The 22,579-nt window shown below is 38.4% G+C and overlaps 3 protein-coding genes and 1 long non-coding RNA gene across 6 annotated transcripts in view; 2 read left to right on the top strand and 2 right to left on the bottom strand.

Annotated features, from left to right (window-relative positions):
- Positions 1–12,667, top strand: part of ptgir (prostaglandin I2 receptor) — a 28,654-nt gene extending 15,987 nt beyond the window's left edge. For both annotated transcript variants that reach the window (XM_086081104.1, XM_086081103.1), the window contains one exon: positions 9,415–12,667. In XM_086081104.1, the coding sequence (XP_085937230.1) occupies positions 9,415–9,717 (303 nt within the window). In that variant the 3' untranslated portion in view covers positions 9,718–12,667. The remainder of the gene's footprint in view (positions 1–9,414) is intronic.
- A 1,065-nt stretch (positions 12,668–13,732) lies between these two features.
- LOC147171315 (amino acid transporter heavy chain SLC3A2) lies at positions 13,733–19,589 on the bottom strand. The gene is made up of 9 exons (XM_086080170.1): positions 19,164–19,589; positions 18,112–18,264; positions 17,740–17,828; positions 17,587–17,664; positions 17,452–17,507; positions 16,210–16,405; positions 16,016–16,120; positions 15,887–15,919; positions 13,733–14,156 (listed from the first exon to the last, which is right to left on the bottom strand). Exons 1-9 carry the CDS (start codon positions 19,549–19,551, stop codon positions 13,776–13,778), a joined length of 1,479 nt encoding a protein of 492 aa, XP_085936296.1. The 5' UTR covers positions 19,552–19,589; the 3' UTR covers positions 13,733–13,775.
- The window catches only part of LOC147171314 (uncharacterized), a 3,802-nt gene continuing 398 nt past the window's right edge, over positions 19,176–22,579 (top strand). The window contains exons 1-2 of the long non-coding RNA XR_015095551.1: positions 19,176–19,566; positions 20,667–20,864. This is a non-coding gene — a long non-coding RNA (uncharacterized LOC147171314). The remainder of the gene's footprint in view (positions 19,567–20,666; positions 20,865–22,579) is intronic.
- Positions 21,824–22,579, bottom strand: part of ppm1na (protein phosphatase, Mg2+/Mn2+ dependent, 1Na (putative)) — an 8,281-nt gene continuing 7,525 nt past the window's right edge. For both annotated transcript variants that reach the window (XM_086080171.1, XM_086080172.1), the window contains exon 7: positions 21,824–22,508. In XM_086080171.1, the coding sequence (XP_085936297.1) occupies positions 22,476–22,508 (33 nt within the window). In that variant the 3' untranslated portion in view covers positions 21,824–22,475. The remainder of the gene's footprint in view (positions 22,509–22,579) is intronic.

The raw sequence follows: 22,579 nt of genomic DNA, 5'->3' as shown, positions 1-22,579 counted from the left end.
GTAGCTCGACCGTTGTTCATCTGCCTAGAGAGGGTACTGAGCAGTAGTCATTCTCTGGATTGTCCATGACTGACAGAAACTTGTTCGGCAACCCACCATAAAAACTAAATTAGCTTCAACTACATAAAAAATAAAGAAAGACACAAGGCGCTACTGAAAAGGCTAGCGCTTGCGTCAGCGACGTCAATCAAAGCGTGTGTTGAAAAGGCCACATGAGCTCACTGTTTACTGGCATCGCGCAAAATATTACAGGAATTATTTTGTGTTCTTTTATTTAAAGCGTTCATTTTCTTTCTGCTGCCAGTCATGCGTTCTACCCAGCTGTGTCTCAACTGTGTGTTTTATATGCTCAGACTTTTCAGATCCTTATCGTTGATATCGTTTATCAATGTGGCTCATGTCCTTGCTTGCCTTCTGCATCGACTGAAGAGTGTCTGTGTCAACAATCCACTTCAAACATTCGTTTTGATTCATTGTCCAGTATCGATGCTTTTTAGCTAGTTTGAGTAAATCCACCTTTAGATGCCTGTCAGAGCTCCTAGTAAATGTCTTCAATATAATATGGGTCGAAAAATATTTCTGAACACTCTTTCTCATACTTGACATTTCTGCATTCAGAACAACAGAAGTTGACTCATTTTTCTTTTAAATTTTAAGGCTAGCACAGATGTTGGGTGTTTTTCTCCGCAGGATTCGGGGCGTTGCTTTGAGATGAAATGATTGTGATATGTCACATGATACCCCACCCCCTAAAAAAGCCAAAATTCACTATTTCCGAGGGCGTTTGCCTGTCATCATTTATTTTAAGATTTAACCACTAGACTTTGATTAAAAACTTCTTTCACTTTAATTCCTCTTTGTTTGTGACTTCGCTCCCGGCTGTTTTACTGGATTTTGACCGATTTTGCAAGGCCCACAGAATATTGTGTTCTATTGCTATAAAAACATGGGACCTACCAAAATAAAGATTAGTCTTTTCTTTCATCAGGAAAAAAAGAATAATTCCATCTATTTCCGTTTTGCAACAATTAGCATTAGAATATAGCTAAGATTCACCATTATTCACAAATCACAGCTTTGTTGCAACATGGCCCTGGTTGATATCTTATACTCTGCTGCCACCTGCTGACCGTTTTTTGTAATAACTACCGTTGCTTCATGCATTCTCTTCAGTTCAGAGGCTTATGTTAGTATTTAAAAAAAAAAACATAAAAAATGTATAAATACGTATCTGGGAGCATGGTAATATTTAAAATAGAACGTATTTATACCTTTTTGGGAGCAAATGAGAAAAGACATATACTCAACTTACATGCCTCTATTAAAACCATTTATCTGCACCTAATCTGCTAATAGAAGTTCATTCCATCGACCGAATAATAAAAGTGCATTGATTTTGACCACATGTTGGATCTGAGGCCTCTGCAGCAGATGAAGCCAGAGTAAATAAATAAGTCTTCTTGAGTCAATTGCAGCTGACAGAATCCCACTAGATTTGAGATATATTTGCAATAGGCCAGGGGTCACCAACCTTTTTGAAAGTGAGAGCTAATTCTTTGGCACTGATAGTAATGTGAATTAATAAGTAGTGGTGTGATGCGACCGTCTGAGCCTGGGGGCTACCTCGTGCCCGCTCGACCAATCAGTAGAACACTATGTTAGCAAATAATTTGTTTTAATGATGCCAGCTTTATCATTATTACGAGGTTGAGCCAATAAAAAGTTGTTCCGAGACACATCGCGGTGAAATACAACACCCTCACGTGACGTCAAATAAAAACATATGAGAAGTATAAAAATATCCATCATGTGTTGGTGCGGCACAATTGCCTGAGATGGTCTCATGCTTTATTCCAGTGCAAGTGACATTTCAAGGAACACTTCAGCCTACTGAATTTAAGTCATTTAAGTGTGAAAAGAAGTTGCGTACATAACTTGTTAGTTCCTTTTTTACGTCTAGTCATAAATTCCTCTTTTTTTTTCAAATTTTCCCTTAAAAAAATATGGAAAGGAGTTAAAATGTGGCAATCGTAAAACCCTTGTTAACGGTACAGAATGTTTTGCACAACACCGTAACGGTTGAGCATAAAAATAAGTCAAGCACTAAAAAATTCATGAAACCATGATGTTGTTTTATAATATGGAACATAATTAATTTTTAATCATTTATGTTTACAGATTTTTTTTCTAATATGTATTTAATTTGAAATTATTTAGAAGAGTGTATACCTTAGATTAACGGAATTATTTTTTGCACTGCCACCATACAACACAATTTTTGCTGGCCCTGGGTTACGTTCTAGCCTTCCCCCGCGCTAAGTGAAATCGACAAATACATATAATATATATTAAATACTCCTCAGTCATTTTTCATATAGCATTTATGGCACTTTGTGTTTTAAAGGTCTTTAAACACACTGTAAAATAATACAAATCAATTCAAAAACATTTAATATAGAGAGAGCTAGAAGAGTAAAGGATAAATAAAAATATTGTACAAACAGTGTAACAGTGTACAAGAGCCCATTATAAAATGAACCTACAGCGGTCGCTTTCTGTAGGCGTAAAACGCAGGATGGGCGAGGATTGAGACATCAAAAATACTCTTTCTTTTTTACTTTTTTATTTTTTTATTTTATTTAAAAAATATATATATATTTTTTTTTTTAAAAGAGAAGAAAAAAAATACTCTTTCTAATCTCTTTAGCAAAAATGAGTCAGGCATGTTTCTCTTCTTAGTGGCCAGAAGTGGAATTACGCTTCAAAATAAAGAACAATACTGAGTTACAACACAACCAGAAAAAAAATGTATCTGAGAAATGTCGGGAATCCGGAATTTGTGATGGAGAGGGGCTTACCGTACTTTTGCTCACTTGAAAATGTGTTTTTTGGTAACAAATTCTCCCATTTTCCTATTTTATTTTCTCCAGATGTTCATACATGAATTTAAAATTAGAACTGTTAACCTCTTGTAATTTCTAATCTTCTGAGAACTATAGCAAAATGAATTAGTTCTCAATGATCCGAGGGCCGTGTCAGAGTGATTAAGTCTCCTGTTTCTTTCCAAAATATTTTGATCTTGCATTACCCCCCCCCCCCCCCCCCTCTGAAAATGTCAACTTAGTCACACAGACAACAAAGACATAAAAAAAACAAAAGGGGATAATTACCACCAGGCACTGTGGAAGGTTCTGTGGTTTGGGGATTATAGGGCTCAGTGAACCATCGCTAATGTTTACCATCTTACAAGAACATGGACTGTAAAAAAGACTTTATGCCTTCCTCAGTAGCATCCCTCACTCTCCTAAATACAAGTACAACCTCCAATTAGCCAAAACTTCTACTGTTGGTGGCCACGAGCACCTCTATTGATTTTCAGCCGGCATCGTGTGGACGACTGTGTTCCAGTAACGCCTTGCTGTTACTGGAACTAGTATTGACCAACTTTCGGTTTTCAAGCCAACTAAGATTTGAACCTCAATCCCATGGAATTTCCTAATCGATCAGCGTTGGGGGGGGGGGGGGGGGGGACGCAATAAAAATGTTTTTTTTTTTTTTTTGTGTGCAAATATTTTTGAAATGGCTCTTTTCTAGTGAAAACAAAACAATACGAAGATTAAAGCGCTCAGATATTGGCAAATGTTTATGGAGTGGTGCCTTGAGATACGAGTGAGTTTGCCGTCGAGTCCTAGCTGTTCGCTAAGCAAGTAGCAAGTCCTAAATTTGGCGACTTGAGTCTGACTTGAGTTAAATCATATGACTAAAGTTCCTTGCCACATTCACAGTAATAAGTGGCCATATATATATATATAGAGAGAGAGAGAGAGAGAGATAGTGAGAGAGAGAGAGAGAGAGAGAGAGAGAGAGAGAGAGAGAGAGAGAGAGAGAGAGATTTTTTTGGGTGTGTGGACACAGTCAACACTCATTTACCTCTTCTCCTTTCACTTAACCAATTTCAACACTAGGGGGATTTTCACTCTTCTTGCTCATTTCACTTCCTCTTTCTGTGTGAGCATCTGAATGTGTGTATGAGTTATAATGCGATTTTTGTGGAAAAAGTGTGGAAAGTGGAAAAAAAGTGGGGGGGAAAAAAGTCTCTAATGGATGGTCAAACACATTCGTTAACCAATTGTAGTTTCTGAGAATACACACTACACACACTACAGTATATGATTTATGCTGCTTTCAACTCTTAAGTGAGCAATCTCAATTTAGACACGGCGGATCAATAAACAGCCAGAAATTATTTACGACGTAATGATGCTCCCTTTCCACCAACACTGACACTTTGCATTTACACAATAACGCTTGTATCTAAATATAATTTGAAAGTCAACTATTTATGTAACTGTACATGATTATAGAACAATGGAGAAATGTAAGACTAAAATGCACTAGTAGACTATTCCTGGCATTTTTTGCTCAAAATGTTATTATTTGTTTTGTATTCTATTTGTAGAAAACTGTTTAGGGGAAATTTGAGAAATATTGTGGAAAAATGCAAAAAAATACATATTACATACAATATATATTATTCGGCAAAATTATAGAAATACAGTATTAGATGAAAAACTAAACAGTATTTTGATATATTTTTTAAGTATCATCTGTTTTGATAGACAGACAGTGGCTGTAAAAAGTCTACACACCCCTGATCAAATGGTAAGTTTTGTGATATACTATCTAAAAAAATAAGACCAAGATAAATCATTTTGAGAGAGAAAGCGAAACTTAACAACTCACACGATGTGGTTGCATAAGTGTACACACCCTTGTATAACATGACGTGTAGCTCGTGCTAGCTATAGTATGTTTAAAATTAACTGGTCACTTTCAAACTTGAGTTAAATGCCAGTCAGCATACACAAGCCATTATTAAACCCAAATAAAGTTCAGATGTTCTAGCAGGCTTTTCCTGAGCTGTTGTCCCCCTTCTGGCAGAAGACTAAAGGTTTCGTGCTAACACTTTTTGTGCAAATTAAGTTATGGTGATTTGGCTTCATGTGACCATAATGGAATTTCTCAAACACGTGGGAAAATGTTGTATGCTTTGATCAAACCAATGTTGAACCTTAAGGCCATCAACAGATAGATAACAACGGATACCAAGGAGAGTATGGGATGCATCTCCTGAATTGACTCTCGTTCCATTGTGTGTTGTGGAAGTACTTGGAAGTATGCCTCTAAAAGGATCGTTGTGTCTGCACGCTGTTGTAAATGATGCTCACTAAAAGGCCAGTAATGTGTGTGTGAGTATGTGAGCTGTGTAATGATTGGACTGTCAAAGAGAATCAGGAAGCAGGCAAGTCAGGGAAGAGCCCACCGGGATCTGAGCTGGGAATTAACAGACAGTGAAACTTGTAACGTCGTAGACGTCCATTAGCGTGCTTCATTTCTTGGAAGTTGCGGCCGTCCTCGCCAGCTTGTGTGACGCGTCCCGGCCGGAACACACCAAACTGAAGACAAGGCGGCCAGATGTCGCGAAGGTGTGAGCGCAAGCAAAGTGATGGCTGCAATGACTCACGGCAGAAAAATAATGAGACAAAAACATTCATTGATGTGTTTGCTGATTGGACAGGACGCTTCATTAGGTACACTAATCGCACCTATGAGAGGGGATAAACATTGAGCTCCCAGGTTCTGTTGAATTTAGGAACATTTTGAGCCAACTAACATATTTGGGCTGTGCATCTCCCAATAACAGAGGATTTGATACGTATCTTGATACATGGGGTACGATAGGATTTTTAATGAACTAATTTAAAAATAATAATTTTCTTATTTTCAAAGTTTTGAGAAAATATTATAACTAGTAAAAGGTTGTTGTGAATCTATTAATTTAAATGTATTTTACACATTTTTATTTATGTACTATTCATATTAGTTTATTTTAATGACACAATTTAGTTGCGTAGTTTATTTTATTTTTAAACGTGGACAGCTTTTCAAAAAGACATAAATAGGATTCTTTTACTTGTGCCTTATTTTCATGCATTTTCATTGCAGTCAAATTTTTGCTATTATCTAACTTTTTTTTTTTTAACACATTTTTAATAGTAAGAAATGTTTTAGCAAATTTTACTTTTTGGTTATTTATTTTACTTTACTTATTATTTAACTGTAGTTGCTGAACTTATTTTTCTCATGTCATTGTTTTACTTTGATTTTTTTTCATCTTTTGTATTTATTTATTTACTGTATTTAGAAACAATTTACCAGTGTGCCGTATGTCAAGCCCCAAAGCTTTTGAATGGTATCCAACTAAACAAATCACTGACAGGATGATTGAGGGAGTGTAAGGAAAATATTTCTTGTTGGACACGCAGTAATAGTTTGTGGACGCTGCTGGACAATGACAGGATGATAAATGAGTGCGCATGAGTGTACAAAACAAACAATGTACTTTCCAATTGGCAACCTTCGGACCGTGTCTTTATTGGCCTCGTGAGCTTCAGCCTCAGACCAAACACATTCATAGTCTGCTGTTTAAAGACCACCTGACACGTTAACACTTGTGTCCCCGCCGCCAGCTGAGATTTGTTTCTTGCTGCGGAGCCGCGTAAAAGACCATAAGAGGCCGGGCGGCATGAACGCGCGTGCAAAGGCGACAGCACAGGGTGGCAAAGCTCATGAGGAGCTTTCTGGCAACACTTTATGATGGATGATGACACGCACTTGTAAGACAACTAATTGCTCTATGCGGTGGTGGGAACTAACAGTGCAACAACGGTAATTCACGATATACAAATGCCCGATTTAAATACTCTAAAAGCATGTTTTTATAGCATTTATGGCACTTCACTTTTTTTTTAAAGGCAATGATGACAAAAATATTGTGCAATTTTGAAGTGATCCTTCTATGTGTTTACAGTAAACAAACCCCAAACTAACAAATTTAATCATGCCCAAAGATGTACATTATGAAATGCCGCGAATTATATTCAATAATTTCCAACAAAAGTTGGCCTGTGCTGAAACCATGATTGTAATAGTTTTGGAGTTTTTGTTCAAATGAGTTGATTTCATTTGGACTTGTTTGAAAGGTTGGTTTAAATACATTTTTAGAACTAATTTGTTTTTTGTTTTTGAAAATGCTTGGTATACGTGCATAATAAATATTTTTAAAATATGTAATGAAGGACAGTAAACTACAATTTTCAACTGACGACAGTATTTGACCTTCTTCTGTACTGACATGCAGAAATACAGAAATGAATACACTTAAAACAAACCCAGAAAGCGCTTCTATATTAACTCATTCACTGCCATTGACGGCTATAGACGTCAAAAATTCATTTGAACAATTTCGTATTAGTTTCAATTTTTAGTATGAAAACCTAAAAAAAAAGTATTGTACATTTAGAACAAATATCAAATTTGTGATTAATTTTGAGTTACCTAGTAAATTCATGTGATTAATTACAATTTAAAAAAAATTAATCGCCTGATATCCCTAATTTCAAAAATAAAGGATTATTAAAAATTAGGGGAGTCAGGCGATTAAATGTTTTAATTGTAATTAATCGCATGACTTCAATAGTCAATACTCACGATTAATCACAAATTTGATATTTGTTCTAAATGTACAATTAAAAAAATTCTAGGTTTTCATACTCTTGTTAACAAAAGTGGGAACATTTTTTGAAATTAATAGAAATAGTTCAAATTAATTTTTGACGTCTATAACCATCAATGGCAGTGAATGAGTTAATTGAAAAGATGAAAACAAAGCACATTTTATGTCATTAATATATATTTATTCAGTTTATTTATATATTTATTTATAAATGTGCTGCCATCTAGTGGTCAAAAATGAATTCCACCGATTTTTCTGAGCCAAAATAGTTAATTAACTGTACACACAATAAAAGTGGAGCAGCGGAACCGCAAACCTGTAGGCCTAACCCGCAATGAGGTTTGGTGGTGGCCTGGGATAAACCTGGAAAAAAAAAAAATCTCCTCAAAATGAGAAAGTTGCTCCTCAAATGAAGCCAGTGTTTCACAAAACTGCTCTGTAGTTTCATCATCTAAACCACATGCACATGCACCAAAGCACCAAAGCACCAAATAGGCATTGACAGCAGACCCCTGTTGCTTGAGAAACTCAAGAAGTTCAACACTACCTCCAGTCACCGGACTCAACTGGACAACTTCCTTAAACCGTTAAACATACATGGGCGTTGTTTTGCTTCCACTTTTTGGGCCGCGTGACACATGGCAGATGACGACGCTCTTCCATGGGTTCTCCAGTTGTGTGCAATGCTTCAATAGAAGAGTTGCCGTTGTTTTGATTCCCAGCGCCCGACCCCTCCCGCTTGTCAGGGGTGACCACATCCGCGTGAGTCGAGATGTGGACTCGGTCGGGGCTGGACTCACTCCTGCTGTTTGTTATCTATCATCGACTGATTCGTGGTGGAGTTGAGGCCCTTAGCAACAGGGAAACATTTACGGCAGTACTGAAAACAATCAATCTGTCATTGAGGTCTGCGGGGTTTGTTGTTTTTTTTCGCAGAGGTTATGGAGATTTGTTGATAGAAAAGAAGAATGAGGTGAGAAATAGTCTTCACGGGCCAGCTGGCGCGTGCTTTTGAACTTCCCAGCTGCTGCTGTCTGGCTGCGTGGCCTCTGCTTGGCCACAGTTTGCGGTTCTGTCCGTTAGCTACCCACTTTAAGTAGGTACGCAACTTACCAGGAAAACTACACGACTGTCTCTACAACTGATTTTGCTGAGCTACGCCCCAGACATGCAGACTGGCCAATCACAGCCCAGTACTGAACAGAGTTCAAAATGTGACAGTTTATATACTTCAAATTAGAGTTATTAACTTACAGTTAACAGTTTGACTTTGAGTCTTTTAAGCATTCACTACGGCAACTTCAGTCGCTTAATTTTTTTAATCGTGATTAATCGCATTAATCGATGTCAAGAATTAACTCATGAATAATCGAAAATTACTCTCACCTTTTTTTATCTGTTCTAAATGTACAATAAAATATCTCCCCCCCCCCAATTTTTCGTACTCTTGTTAACTTAAAAGTGCAAAAATATGTTAAATTGATACAAATATGGTGGAACTTTTAGTTAATTGATTGACAACAATTTTATAATAATTCATAAAGCTAATTAAAGTTAGTTAAAAAAGATGTACTGTGCTGTAAAAAATAAAATTTCGAGACATTGATTTGTGTTGAGATCATTGTTCTGCTAGTAGATGGCATAAGCGTTTAATGTTTGACATTGATAAGCGTTTAATGTTGGATATTGATGACAGCACTATATTTATATTATATTATATTATATTATATTATATTATGTTATATTATATTATATTTATGTTATATATATATTATATTTTTATATATATATATATATATATATATATATATACTGACAGCTCCTTCCCGTCTTGGCAGATCGCCGGCTTTATCAACGCCATCCACCCGTTTTGCGGCGACGACGAGAACCTGACCGCTTTCCGCTTCTACGCCTTAAACCCCATCGTGGACCCCTGGGTGTTCATCATCTGCCGCAAGTCGGTCCTGCGACACCTGTGCTCCTTGCTGAGCTGCCGCTTCGGTCGGGGGGCCGGCGTCAAGACTCCGTCTCATTGCCCCGCCACGCCCTTACCCCAAGAGGGCCACGTGATCCAGCGCAAACCTCCAGACGTGATGCAGAGCGGCTTCTATTCAGGTGTACCCACGTCACCCGGCACATGATGGACTCGATTGTGTGTGACGGAACACTAATCGAAAATCAGTTTGACAAACCTGCACTGTTGTAAACAAGGCACACGGACCTTTGAATACAGATTAGGCACCATCTGTAGACTGACTGTCGCAAGGTGGTGAAGACATCCCACAATTTTTCATGTATGACCAAAATGCGTTTTTAAACATGTGGACAAAATGCATGCTTCGTTTGATAAAAACCCTTTCCAATGAGTGTAAAAAAGATCTGACGCAATCAACAAAATATGCACACAGTATATATTTTTTCTAGTGCAAAAGGCTTTCTTACACAAAAATAACCATTCAAGAACGGTACAAAACTACTGAACAAGAAAACATGAACTCATTCACTCACAGCCATTTTCACTGAAGCAACCCCCTTCACTCCCGGCTGTTTTACTGGATTTTGACTGGATTTTGAATATTGCGTTCTATTGCTATAAAAAAAAAATGGAACCTACCAAAAGAAAGATTAGAATCTCTTCTTTCATCAGGAAAAAAAAGTATATTTCTATCCGTTTCCGTTTTTCAGAAATTAGCATTAGAATATAGCTAAGTTTCATCATTAATCACAAATCTGTTTGGGAACTGAGGGTAAATGAGCTTTTTTTCAACATGGCCACTGGTTGATCTATTTTGCTCTGCTGCCACCTGCTGGCCGTTTTTGTAATAAATACAATTTCTTCAACCATTCTCTGCAGTTGAGAGGCTGCATCAGAGCCTTCTGTATGCTCGAGCGTAAAACAAACAAAATATGTTTTTGGGACATTTAAAACATATAAAAAGGAGCAACATAGTGCACAAACTTTTTATTTATTTATTTTACTTTTTTTTCCTCATAAATGAACACTGTAATTGTTCATATTCTGGATATTTTCCCCCACCAATTAGCCCCCATTTATCATGGTAAAAAAATATAGTGAATGTTCATCAGCGTTTTGTGAAAAAAAAAAGAAATCCGATTTTTTTGTTTGTTTTTTAACCAAAAAACAAAACACATGCTCCATCCACATTAGTGGACGTACTCAAAAATAGTAGAATGGCGTACCGCACGATACACGTCACCGCGGGGGCGGTCAAACTCGGTGGGCCGGTCACGCTAGACGCATGTAAACAAGTCAACGAGCGAGATGTCTACGGAGCTAAATTCTGTCCAAGGATGATGTCCCTGATTCCAAATTCCCCGGTATAGACGTTGAATAACATACTAATGTTCAATTGAAGAGATGGCTTGAGTGTCGAGGGCTGAAAAAGAGCCGACCTGATCCAGAAACATCGTCCTACGCAACTGTCACTGACATTCTCCAGTTTCAACGAGCTATCCTTTACCACCATATGCCCTGTCTGTCATATCAGGTTGTTTTATGTCTTTGACAGTGGGGCGGCGAGTTTTGTTGCTTTTTTTGTGTGTGTGTAGCGATCGCAAAAGAAAAGGCCCTTCAGATACATTTTCATACATGTCACAGCATGCCAGGATTTATATAAGCAAGAGAGGTCAGAACAACAGTGACAAAGCCATGTTAGCATTTTTCCTCGTTATTCGTTATTGTCGTCCGGCAGTCGTGGTAGGGCCAAACCAAAAAAATTTAAAATAAAGAAAATCACTTACCTCCCAACAAAATGTTTACTACATATGAAGGTGAAAGGCTTCACTTAAAATGGCTGCTTCTTACCAACATGGCTGATTTCCTGTTTAAATTCAGGAATGGGTCCCTCTGGCTTTTTTTTTGTGTCTTCTGATGATAGGCATGTCTATCTGATTTCATGTTGATTGGTAAAACTGGTTTCAAGGACTTTTTTTTTTTTTTTACTTTCCAAAATCTTCAAAATGGTTGGCAAACAACTTTGATGCTATGCTGCTATGCTCCGCCCACATCCGATGGCGAGGGAGAAATGATTGGGACTGCATACAAAAATGCTGCATTTTTTTTTTTGTTTGTTAACTCACTCACTGTTATCGTACTTTTCCCCAACTATTTTTGACTCAGCAGAGTGGTCGAAGATTAATTTGAAGCTGAAATGGGTCGCCATTTTGGACAGGTTCAAGTCAATTTTATTGTATGTAACCTTGCTAACATCCAGTTGGGTCCTGAAGCAAGACGCTTTACGTCGCATGCCGATTCCAACCCTGAATAAAAATAGTTTGGTTGCATCAGGTGTCAAAACTGTGCCACACATATCATGCAAGTGTGACCCCTGACCTGCTGTGAGGGGTACCGAATAAAGTGTCCAGTGGGTGCATATGGCTAAAATCAATCATGCATGAATGTTTACAGTGTTCTTTCATTATGATTCAGTCCTGACATGACCAATGATGTGAAAGTACAGACTCGTGTATGAATAATTGGGAAATAGTTTTATTCGTGAAATGTGTACACTGTTGGGATTTAAACAAATTTACAATCTCACTGCATGGACTTTATTTGGGTCGAAAGAGCTTTTGTGGTGCTTCCTCTGTCAATTCTGCAGCTTAGGAATGTGATTTGTTATGAGCGTGCCTTTCAAATGTGTATTTGTGCCTCTTTTGCTGTTGTCACTGTTTGTTTGTTTTGCACAATGGCTTTTACTTTTGAGGTTCACCTGCGCATGACGTGCAAGCCAAGTACTTGTTACGACCTGTATTGAGAATGAATGTAAGACTTGATTTGTAAATGGTAATGTGCAGTACATTCAATAACACTCTACACTTTAAAAAAAAAATGTGAAATGCAAAGTTACAAAAAAACAAAAACAGAACAAGTATTGTAATGCTTAGGTGTGTCATTTTTGATGGACATTTGTGAATGTGTATTTTAAAGTCAGTGTAATAGTACATTTGGAAGCACAATGGAATGAATAACTGTTTTATGTACTGTTACCCAATATCCTGTTGAAATACATTTTTATTTGTTGAATGTGTATGTTCTAAGTGTAAAAGACATAAAGAAGCAAAATATTTTTCCCCTCAACAACAACAGTCAAATCCTCATTTTTGCTGCAGTCTGTAATCCCTAACTCTTTATTTTGCTATGTTAGCTAATGTATATATATTTTTTTCTAGCTAGGAATCATCTCGGTGGTCAGAAACAGCACCACTGTTTGAATTGCAATGAGAGAAGGTAAGCTGTGGTGTCATGTGCATGTGTAATATAATATTAAAGCAGAGATGCTCCTGAGCTAACTGACAAGATGCCAAAAACTACACAGAGAGGGAGGAGCAAAGAGTTTTTTTTTATTATTAGATATATTAGGGTTTAGTATTTACAAGTCAATTTCTGTTTATACTACATAATGTGCATTGCATTTCATATTAAACGTAATTATTATTATTTTTTTAGTACTTACTATAGACGGTTGATTTACTCCAGAAAAAAAAAAGCAGTTAAATTGTATGTAGCGGTGCTGCTGTATTCCTCATTCAGAAATGTCATCTATAAATCCAATCCATTCCTCTTTCTATGTGGCGCAACATTTACGTAACGTTTATCAGATGTGATGCTTTAGTCACAGTTTCCCAAAGTGTTATGCTACTTTTTTTTTATAAATTGAATGAAATTGCGTAATGTATCTTGCCTAGCAGCACCTAACAACAGTATTGGCCGCCATCTTGTGGCCATTTTACAAACGAATTAGAAATAACAATAGAAAATTGCCATTAATATCATATCATTTTAAGGAAAAAATGCTAGATTGGGATATATAGATAGATATATATCTGTCATTCTTTTTCTGTGGAATTTTGAGTACTTAAAAGTTTGAGAACGAGAACCGTTTTTTTTTTGTTCACCTAGTGGCCTTGTCAGTATGGCGTTTGACTGATTAACTGGTGCTCAATGGGGGGAAAAAATGACAACGAGCTATTGAGCTTGTGGTTGCTTATGAGTAATTGCCTCCAGCAGGTTCTACTTCTTCTAATACAAACCACTTGATTGCAACATTTCAAAGGTCAATTTTAGCACATAAAAAAAGCCAGCGAGAGATGCAATCCTTTTATTTTACAGACTCAAATAGTACCCATCACGTTGACTATAACAATAAATTAAAAAAAACGTTAACATTTGCGTATATTACGAGGTGTAGCTTCCAGGCTCAAACAGTTTGACGACCGCGGCTTCGCGGGGCCGCAGCACCAGCGTGTCCAGGTTGACGGCGCCCAGGCGGCCCATCGCCGTGCTGGCCAAGAAGACGCCGGCCTCGGGCAGACTGGGCGCCCAAGCGGGATCCAGGCCTTGGGGCTCGGACCCGGTGTTGAGCAGAACCAGGAAGTGGACGCAGCCCCACGAGCGCAGAAATGCCAGGAGGGGAGGCGGGGAGGAAGAGGACAGGTTGGAGGTGGCGTTATAGGGGAGGAAGGTGAAGTTTCCGAAGATGAGAGCTTCTTCACGTGCTCGGCTGTGACTCAGGGAGTTGAAGAGAGCTACTGTGGAATGCCTCGACTTGAAATTATCCTAAAGAAGAAGAAGAAAGCGGTTTAGTCCGTTCCAATAGAAGTACAGCTACTTGTATCGTGTGGTGGTGCGAGGCTGTGAGCTAAGCTGGCTAGCATGGACAGTTGCAGTTGGATAGCAAAAGGGAGCAAAGACTTGTACAATTTCCACAGGCACTTAATTTAGTAGACATGACACAAATCAAAGAGGCGCCACCGTGTGGCGTGTTACTGTACTACCATAAAAGAGGTCTTGAAAAAGACAGACAGAAATATATTCACAGTGGATATAAAAAGTCTATACACCCCTGTTCTAATGCCAGATTTTGTGATAAAAAATGAGACAAAGCTAAATCATCTACTAACCTATAAACTGTAGTGTACTATACAACTCCATCGGAAAAAGGGAAAAAAATGAGGTGAAACAAAAATTATCAAGTGAGAAAATGTGGTTGCACAAGTGCGCACACCCTCTTACAACTGGGATGTGGTTGTGTTCCAAATTTGCCAACCACACATTGAAACAAAATGTTAAAATGGAAGTCTGAAAATTAATGGACGATCTACATTAATGATTCTGAAAGTGTGGCACGCTGGCTCCCTCTAGTGGTAGGTGGAGAATCTCTGGATTAAATGTCCAAACATTTACGTAGGTAAATTTTTATGTGCAATAATCACTATATAATTGTATTTATTTTTTGGGCACATTCTAGCATATTGTACAATATTATCAAAGCGATACAAGATTTATAACTCATTTTCCAGTATTGGATTAGGCATTGTGTACAAAGAGTAAAAGTGCAAATATCTCTTGCATCTTATTCCATTATCCTGGTCACGTGATCGTGATGACGTATCCCGTGCGTTAACGAAAGCCGTCTTCGTTTATTTCAATTGGAGTTTGTTGACGTAATGGGCAAGAAAAAGACCGTCTTCTGTCCCAATTACTGCACCAATTCTGATCAGAATAAAACCCTCAGCACGTCAGCTTTCATGTCATTCCGTGTGGGGGTGGGATGGTGTTTGGTGGCCTCTCCTAATGTGGGCAAAAGCGTTCTTAGCACACAACATGTAGCTTGGCCTAGCAGAGTAAAAGTCACCCGGATGTTTACAGTCCAGGTTAGGGACCGTCCGCAAATTAAATTTCCAGAGTGAACAATGTCAATAATGATTTGACTGGTAATTTGAGCCTCTGTTACATGCAACTTGTAGACGGTCCCCAACTTCGACTCGCTATGAGCCGGCGGGCTCGATGAGTCAGCCAGTTTCATCTCGGCTTTCGGCCGGATACAAATCTTTGGCGAGTCCTCCGTGGCTGTACTGCTTTTGAAGTAGTGCTTCTTTGCTATAGGGCGTAATTCCACCTTTGATGCCCGCTGTGGGACGCAATAATTCCTCGTGGGTGGCTTTGTTGTCATTAGCGGCCATTTCTGCATGCGACACGTCACTGTCCAAAATGGCATATACTGTTACTTAATGCAAAAATATTAATAAAAGGTGCTATAAAATCATAATCGCGCAACATAAATTTTCATTTTTTTTCAGGGAAGAGTTGAAATTAACCATTTCACAAAATAGCTGGTTAGTTTTTCATAAATCTTGTATTCCTTTAAATATACTTTTTAGTAATATGCATACCTCCCCAATCAAACTATTTATTGGTCTCCATGATTATACATTCCAGGACTAAAAAGTCCAGCTATAAAAGTGACAACTTTGTGAAAATAAAATATACATAATGCTAATACTCACTGTGGAGTCGGAGTATTTGCTGCAATTTCCTCCCTGCAATATGCCATCATGTGGAGAAACACAAACAGTTGCATAAGACTTGAATTCAGTACTTAGCAAATAAATTCAAATGTAAATCTTGAACTGAACCTGTGCGGGATATAATTGGTCATACTGGACCACAGGTGTCCCAGGCAGAGTCATGAGCAACACCAGCAGCAGTCTCCTCAAATCAGAAGGCGCTTTGCCTCCAACCTAACAAGAGACAAGTTGTCCTTTAGATCTTCAGCCCATGATGTCATATGGAGAATGTTCACTGTCACACCATCGTTTGCCGTTCTTACCATCCAGCCCAGCCACGTGTCTTCAGGCGTCTGCAGGTGAGTCTCGATGGCGTCGGCCACCTGGCGGGCTGACAGTGGGCGAGGTGAGGCGGGCAGCACGGACCTCAGGAGCACGTCCACCAAGGTGATGTTGAGCTGCTGGCCCGAGACCCTCAGAGGGGGGAGGAGCTCTCGCGTCTGCTTGACCACAATAATCCTGAACAAACAGACACGTTAAATTAAAGCTCCCATCAATTTCCTGAAGTATTTATTAAATTCTAAATAATTCACTGCAAATGTATTTAATAATTGTATTGTCTTGGGTTAAAAACAAACTTTAAACTGCTGTGACATCATGAATGAAAACATCAAAGAAACGTTATTAGTCCAAGCTTTTTTCAAACAATTAATTCAGTGATTCTTTTAGGTGCCACTAGAGGGAGCCCTGTACTACCTAGCATTTGCGATCATTGGTATTTCAAGCCAAGGGCAGCAGTAAGAAAAACATTTTTACAGCTGTTAAACTAATTTTGACTACATATTTAGGGTAAATTGTATTTAAAAAAAAAAAAAAAAAAGAACTTGAAATTTAACAAAAGGCAGTCTTTGAATTTTTATATTTACATACAGCTAAAATAAAATATTTTAATCAGCTCTGCTTCCATATTGTCATAAAAATGTCATAGTTTTGTCTTTATTTTACATAAACAGCTGTCAATTGTTTTAATGTGTATAAATCCAAATGTACAAAAAAACTATAACAACAAAAAAGATTTTAGCCTAGAGAAGTTGCCTTGATTTAGGGCTAGATGGTAGGAGCAAACTCAATTCACTTCACAACAAGCATCAATTTGATATATTTCGTAAATATTCTTCCCAAAATAGACTTCAAGCTGTCTATTAAAATTCCCATTTTAAGTTTACCATCAAATGAAACACAAAGCAAAAAGAATTACACATTGTATATGTAAAACAACCCCATGATTTTGCCGAAGGAACCCTGCTAGCTTAATGCTAACACACAACGCAAAACACCGTTGCTAGGCTAACAAATAGCAAAGATGTTGTAGTGCGCTAAAACCCTTTAAGCAACGGATATTTGAACACAAATAGTGCAGATTTAGACAAACAAAATGGCATAAAAATACTCACAGGTACACATTACTAAACTTCTACAAAAAATGATTAATTTGATCGCATCTTACTGAGCACAAGGGTGTAAAAGTGGGCGTAACCAACCCACCAATAAACAACTGACAATACCTTTCTTCATCTTCTTTACTGAACTCCTCCAAAACACCTCGCCACAGCATCAGAGACTGTAATGCAAATATCCATTTAATAAAATGTTTAAAACATATTTTTTTATATAAGGTCCTCAAGTGATAAAATATTTACCTTTTCGGTGTAAGCTGTACCCGTGTCACACATTAAAAATCCTGCCACGCCTTGACCCAACCACAAACGAAGTGCATGCTGTGGGAATGTTATACACATTTCGGCAAATGTCGCATTGCTAAGCCAGAATTTCTCAATGAGAGCATGTCAGACCTGCGTGGCGTCCCAGGCTTCTTTAGTCTCCGCGTCTTCGCGAGCCCCAAAAAGCTGCACATCGCACACGTCCAGGACCACTTTGAGGCCTGCGCGTCGAGACATAATCACACGTGTGGACGGAGAACACGAGCAGAAAAGAAAAACTAATGGCTCGGCAGGAACTTGGATAGTTTAATCATGCCATAATAAGCCAAAACAACACTAAACCACTCCACCAGCTGTGTAATGGGTTAATACAGATTTTAAAAAATACATTGGAAGAGGACCTTCAAAACAAAAAAAACAAAAATCACACTAAATCGAAAAGAAAAAAATCACAATGAGATTATTTTCCAAAATCGTTCAGTTCAAAACCTTTGACTCACTCACCCACTTTGTTGCTCTCGCTGAGCAGATGTTGGACCTGTGGCAGCATTCCTGAGCTCTCCCCGCTCTCTGTTGCATTGGACGGTCCGAACAAGCCACTCAGGATGAGAGCACTAATGCCCAAAGACTTGAGGTAGGAAAGCTGATTACATTGCGCTATATTTATTTCAAACAAACAAACGAAAGTAAGGGTTAAGAGTTTCAAAGTATTATTTTAAAATAGAGTTGCGGTTACAAAGTAGTGTTTTAAATTAGGGTTAAGGTTCAAAGAGGGTTTCAATCTAGGGTTTGGGTTTAAAGTTCAGGTTTCATATCGGGGTTTCAACCTTGGGTTAAAGTTTCAAGTTAGGGTTTCATAAGAGGATTTCAAATTAGAACATTATAATCTGTGGTATACGAGTCATAACATTGGGAACAGATTAAACTATCTGAGATTTTTATCTTGACAATTATGCTGACCTTTAATTCCTTCTATGTAACAGCTTGTTTGCTATTTTGGTTGCATTGATGGTTACTGAGCGTCATTACTTTCACAAAGTCAGAATTCAAAACACACATTTCGCAATGGCTCCCATTGCACGGAGGCCTTTGTTGTACACAACGTGGTAAAGACTAGGTGCTATTTTTTGCAGTCAACAGGAAACTGTGTGCAGTCTGTGCGGTTTCCGATGCGGTATCGATTCATCTTTAGTCGGGTATTCCCACGCCAGCTTACCCCGGACAGGTGGCCAGCCAATCGCAGGGCATTTATAGACAAACAACTATTCACATTCCTACCTAGACCCTAGAACGTGCCGGGTTTGATTCACGAATCGAGCAAAACACTACCGAGGATGTCAGTGAAATGGTGTGGCGTTCCTCAACTTCCTATCTGTAACACTAGGGGGCATAACATTTGAATTATTCTACTAGTAGAATCAGTAAGTAAGTTAAATTAATTAATTAAATAAATACATTTTATAACATTAAAATAACCAACTACCACATAACAGTTGTAACTGGTTACAATAAAAAAATACAATTTAAATACTGATAATGGAGCTTAACTGTCTCACCGTCGACGGCCCCTGAGCCCGCAGGTGGCGTCCCGGTGAAGAGGTCGGGCTGCAGTTGAAAAAAGACCGACTTCTGCCACCAGTTTAGCGGCGTGGCCACAGGCCGCGGGCTGGTGACGACGATGGCCACGGCGATTGCCAGCATGGCGAGCCACGCCAGCCAGAAGAGCACCACCAGGTAGCCGCGTAGCCTCTTCCAGCCGGGCCCTCCCGCCGACTCCTCCAGCTCCTCCTTGCTCAAGGGCCGCCACTCCTGCTCCGGCTCTCCTTCCTCCCCGAACTCCGGGACGAGCAAAGCGGCCGTCTCCGAGGAGCCGGCGGCCCCGCTGGACGAGAGGCCCGAGCCGGCCACGCTGCCATAGCCGGTGTCGCCGACGTTCAGAGGCATGGCGCTGGGCTGCAGGTGAGAGGGGACACTCGTGAACCGGCTCGCACGTTCTCGTTAGTGGCATTTCCTGCTTCTTACAGGTGTTTTATGATGAGCCCTCACCCAATTCAACGTGTTGGCAATGTGTTTGTTTACATACACGCTGAGCACGATTAAAGGCCAGATCATGAATGCACATTCAAAACTTGCTAGCAGTTATGAAACTGAAAACAACCTCGTGGGAAACAGAAAAATATGTTTGTATGTTTAGGAAGAAAAAAAAAAAACACATACAAGAATTTGTTTCCAGTAGCTACTGCGGTAGCAACATTAATGGCAATAAATAAATAAAACAAAACGATGGAGAATCATCAAGCAATTTTATTAATTAATTAATAATAATAAAATTAAAATGCTTTTTTTAGGGCATATGAAATATAAAAAAATATTTAAAAAACAAAACAAAAACATGTATTTAAATTTATGGGACACCCTCTAGAATATTTAAATAATACAATTAATTTGTTACATACAGTGTTCCCTCGTTTTCCGCTCAAGAAATGAAATCCGAGAATCTCAAAGAAAAAAAAGAAATGAAATCCGAGAAGTAGTTAGCTTTATGTTGTACATTTATTATAAATGTTTTAAGGCTCTAAAACCCCTCACTGCCATCGAGGCATTTGCATTTTCTCACATTTCTCTCTTTAAACATTGTCAATGTTCAAACCTTCATAAATTTGATCAAATAGATTCATTACTGTAAAAAAAAAAAAGCATGCAAATTTGCAGGGGGAAAAAATCTGCGATATAGCGAGGCCGCAAAAAGTGAACCGCGTTTTAGCGAGGGAACACTGTACTCCTCTTAAAGGTGCGACATGGTGAATTACATTATACGTTTTTGAATGTAATTGTTCTCATTTGAACGCCATGCCAATTTAGACTTGATTGTGGCCTATAAAATGTGTTGGACTTTATTAATGTCTTCAAAATGTCCATCTGTCATACCTTATTTTTGAGACACTCGAAGCACATATTCTTCCTTATCTGATCTTTGACTCCTCGATTTTTTTTTCCTGCCGTACAACAACCAGCCAAACAAACACAGTTTCTACTCACCTTATCTCTTTCCTTTCAAGTCGTCTTGCCGTGGAACTTTTCGCCTGCGTGGGCTTTCGCTGTCCTGACTTTTGCAGAGTGAGGAGGTGAGAAGTAACCTCTGTCCAATAAAGGCACTGCTGAGTCACTTAATACACAGGTGCCGAGCCTCACTACGCACCCTTGCAACACATTCTGAAGACACATGACAAAGACCTTCCATCGTGTGCTCTTCGTGTGTAAGTATTTGGATAATGACGTACGTTTTATGATTATATAGAGTGATTGAAATGGAGACTTTGATTTCTATCACCAATGAATTTAATTAAAATGCCATTCATTTGTTTCTGTGCTCCAAAAAAATTAAAATATCACTCTGACATTTTTTCTTATTAAAACATACAGTATAACGTGATGACATCGAACGCAAAATATAAACCAGTTTGTGCATCATGGCCACCAGGAGGCAGCATAATGCATACAGACAAACCATGTGTTGATTTGCTGATGAAACAAAAGGTTATCACACTAAACTGCAGTGGTCTAATACTGTATTAAAAAAAAATTCAGAGGATAAAGAACATACGCCTCTGAGTATCGTTTTATGCTCTGTCTCCCTGTGTTGGTACTGGTTAAGTTCAAGTACAAGTTGTTTATTATTAGTGCAGCATCGATGCTAGTTTTTGTTAGCACGCCTACGGAGGGAGTTTAATAAGTTAATACAGAATGTGTATTAAGTGCGCATGTATGACCATGTGTGATGTCCCGTCAGGCATGCTATTTATGCTCGTGTCTGAGCTTCTAGTTTAGATGAGCCTCATGTGAAGGTGGTGTGTTAGTTTTTGAATAATTTAACCACTGAATAGTGTGTCGATGCCTTATGATCCTGTTCGTTTTAAGTGCTTTAGCGCCATCTTGTGGGGTGGGGTCAATTTGTTTTTGGTAATTCGCGACATAGATCTTGATATTTGTATGGCGCGAACAACAGTTACATAACCTGTGACGTCACACCTCACACAATCTTCCAAAGTTCCTGTCAGTCATTTTAATAAAACATTTGTGCTAATTCCTTGTATCTCTCTCCTCAAGTTCGCTTACGCATTCCTTTATCCCGTCGTGGCTTCCTGCTCACCTTTTGACCCCTGGCAGCTTCGTGTCAACTTCTTTAGCGTATGTCATCACGAGAAGATGCGGCACGTGCGGGGAGCACATTGTTTATTATTGACTTGTGTATGGTAAAGTACAGTATACGTATAAGTATTGTACGGTCACGGGACACTTGATTGCATACAGTCTGTACAATCTAATGACATCCAGTACAAGAGCTGTATCCCAAATTTTGCATTTACAAAGATGATTATGCTCTGTTTTGATTGCGTGGTGTGGAATTTCATCATACCTATTAAATATTGCTTTTATTTGGATACATATTTACATATATCATTTAATTACATAAAGCACATTCCATGAAATGAACAACTTAGTATACATTCATAGTAATAACATTTTACTTTTCTTTTTTTTTTCTTAATGAGCTTGTGCTGTACTTCACTGGAAACTTTCATCCAGAAAGTAGAAGTTGACTGCATTATACTGGCAGCGTTTTCTCTTTAAACTGAACCCTCTCTGATAGTATCAATCAAAAATAATTTCTTTGTAAAGACGGAATGATACAATGAGCCGCTTTTACAGAAGCTTTCTCGTTTATGATGTATATTGATAGTGTTAAATCATTATACATTTTGTAAAGTGAAATTGGCATCAATTAATATGTTGCATCAATGAGCTCCTCTGAAATGTGGATGGGCTTGAGAAAATATGTTGATGAAAGGGTTTCCATGGTGATGCTTTTAGCTGGAATCCTCTTCTGATCCACCAATGTCCTTAAATGGCATAAAACAGTATAATTATGCACTGTATATTGTTTAAAAAAAAAACGTCATTGAAAATTAGT

Source organism: Leptonotus elevatus, chromosome 7, assembly GCF_054856555.1.
Source record: "Leptonotus elevatus isolate MCC_2025b chromosome 7, RoL_Lele_1.0, whole genome shotgun sequence".
NCBI lineage: Eukaryota > Metazoa > Chordata > Actinopteri > Syngnathiformes > Syngnathidae > Leptonotus > Leptonotus elevatus.
Note: the sequence above shows the minus strand (reverse complement) of the source record. Positions and strands in the feature narration are given on the sequence as shown.

Coding starts and splice junctions, on each gene's coding strand:
- LOC147171315 (XM_086080170.1), bottom strand. CDS start 19,551: ATGCCTCTGAACGTCGGCGACACCGGCTATGGCAGCGTGGCCGGCTCG. Junction 16,406..17,451: donor AGTAAAGAAGATGAAGAAAG/GTATTGTCAGTT, acceptor CTGTTTGTTCAG/GATTATTGTGGTCAAGCAGA. Junction 16,121..16,209: donor ACACGTGGCTGGGCTGGATG/GTAAGAACGGCA, acceptor GTCTCTTGTTAG/GTTGGAGGCAAAGCGCCTTC.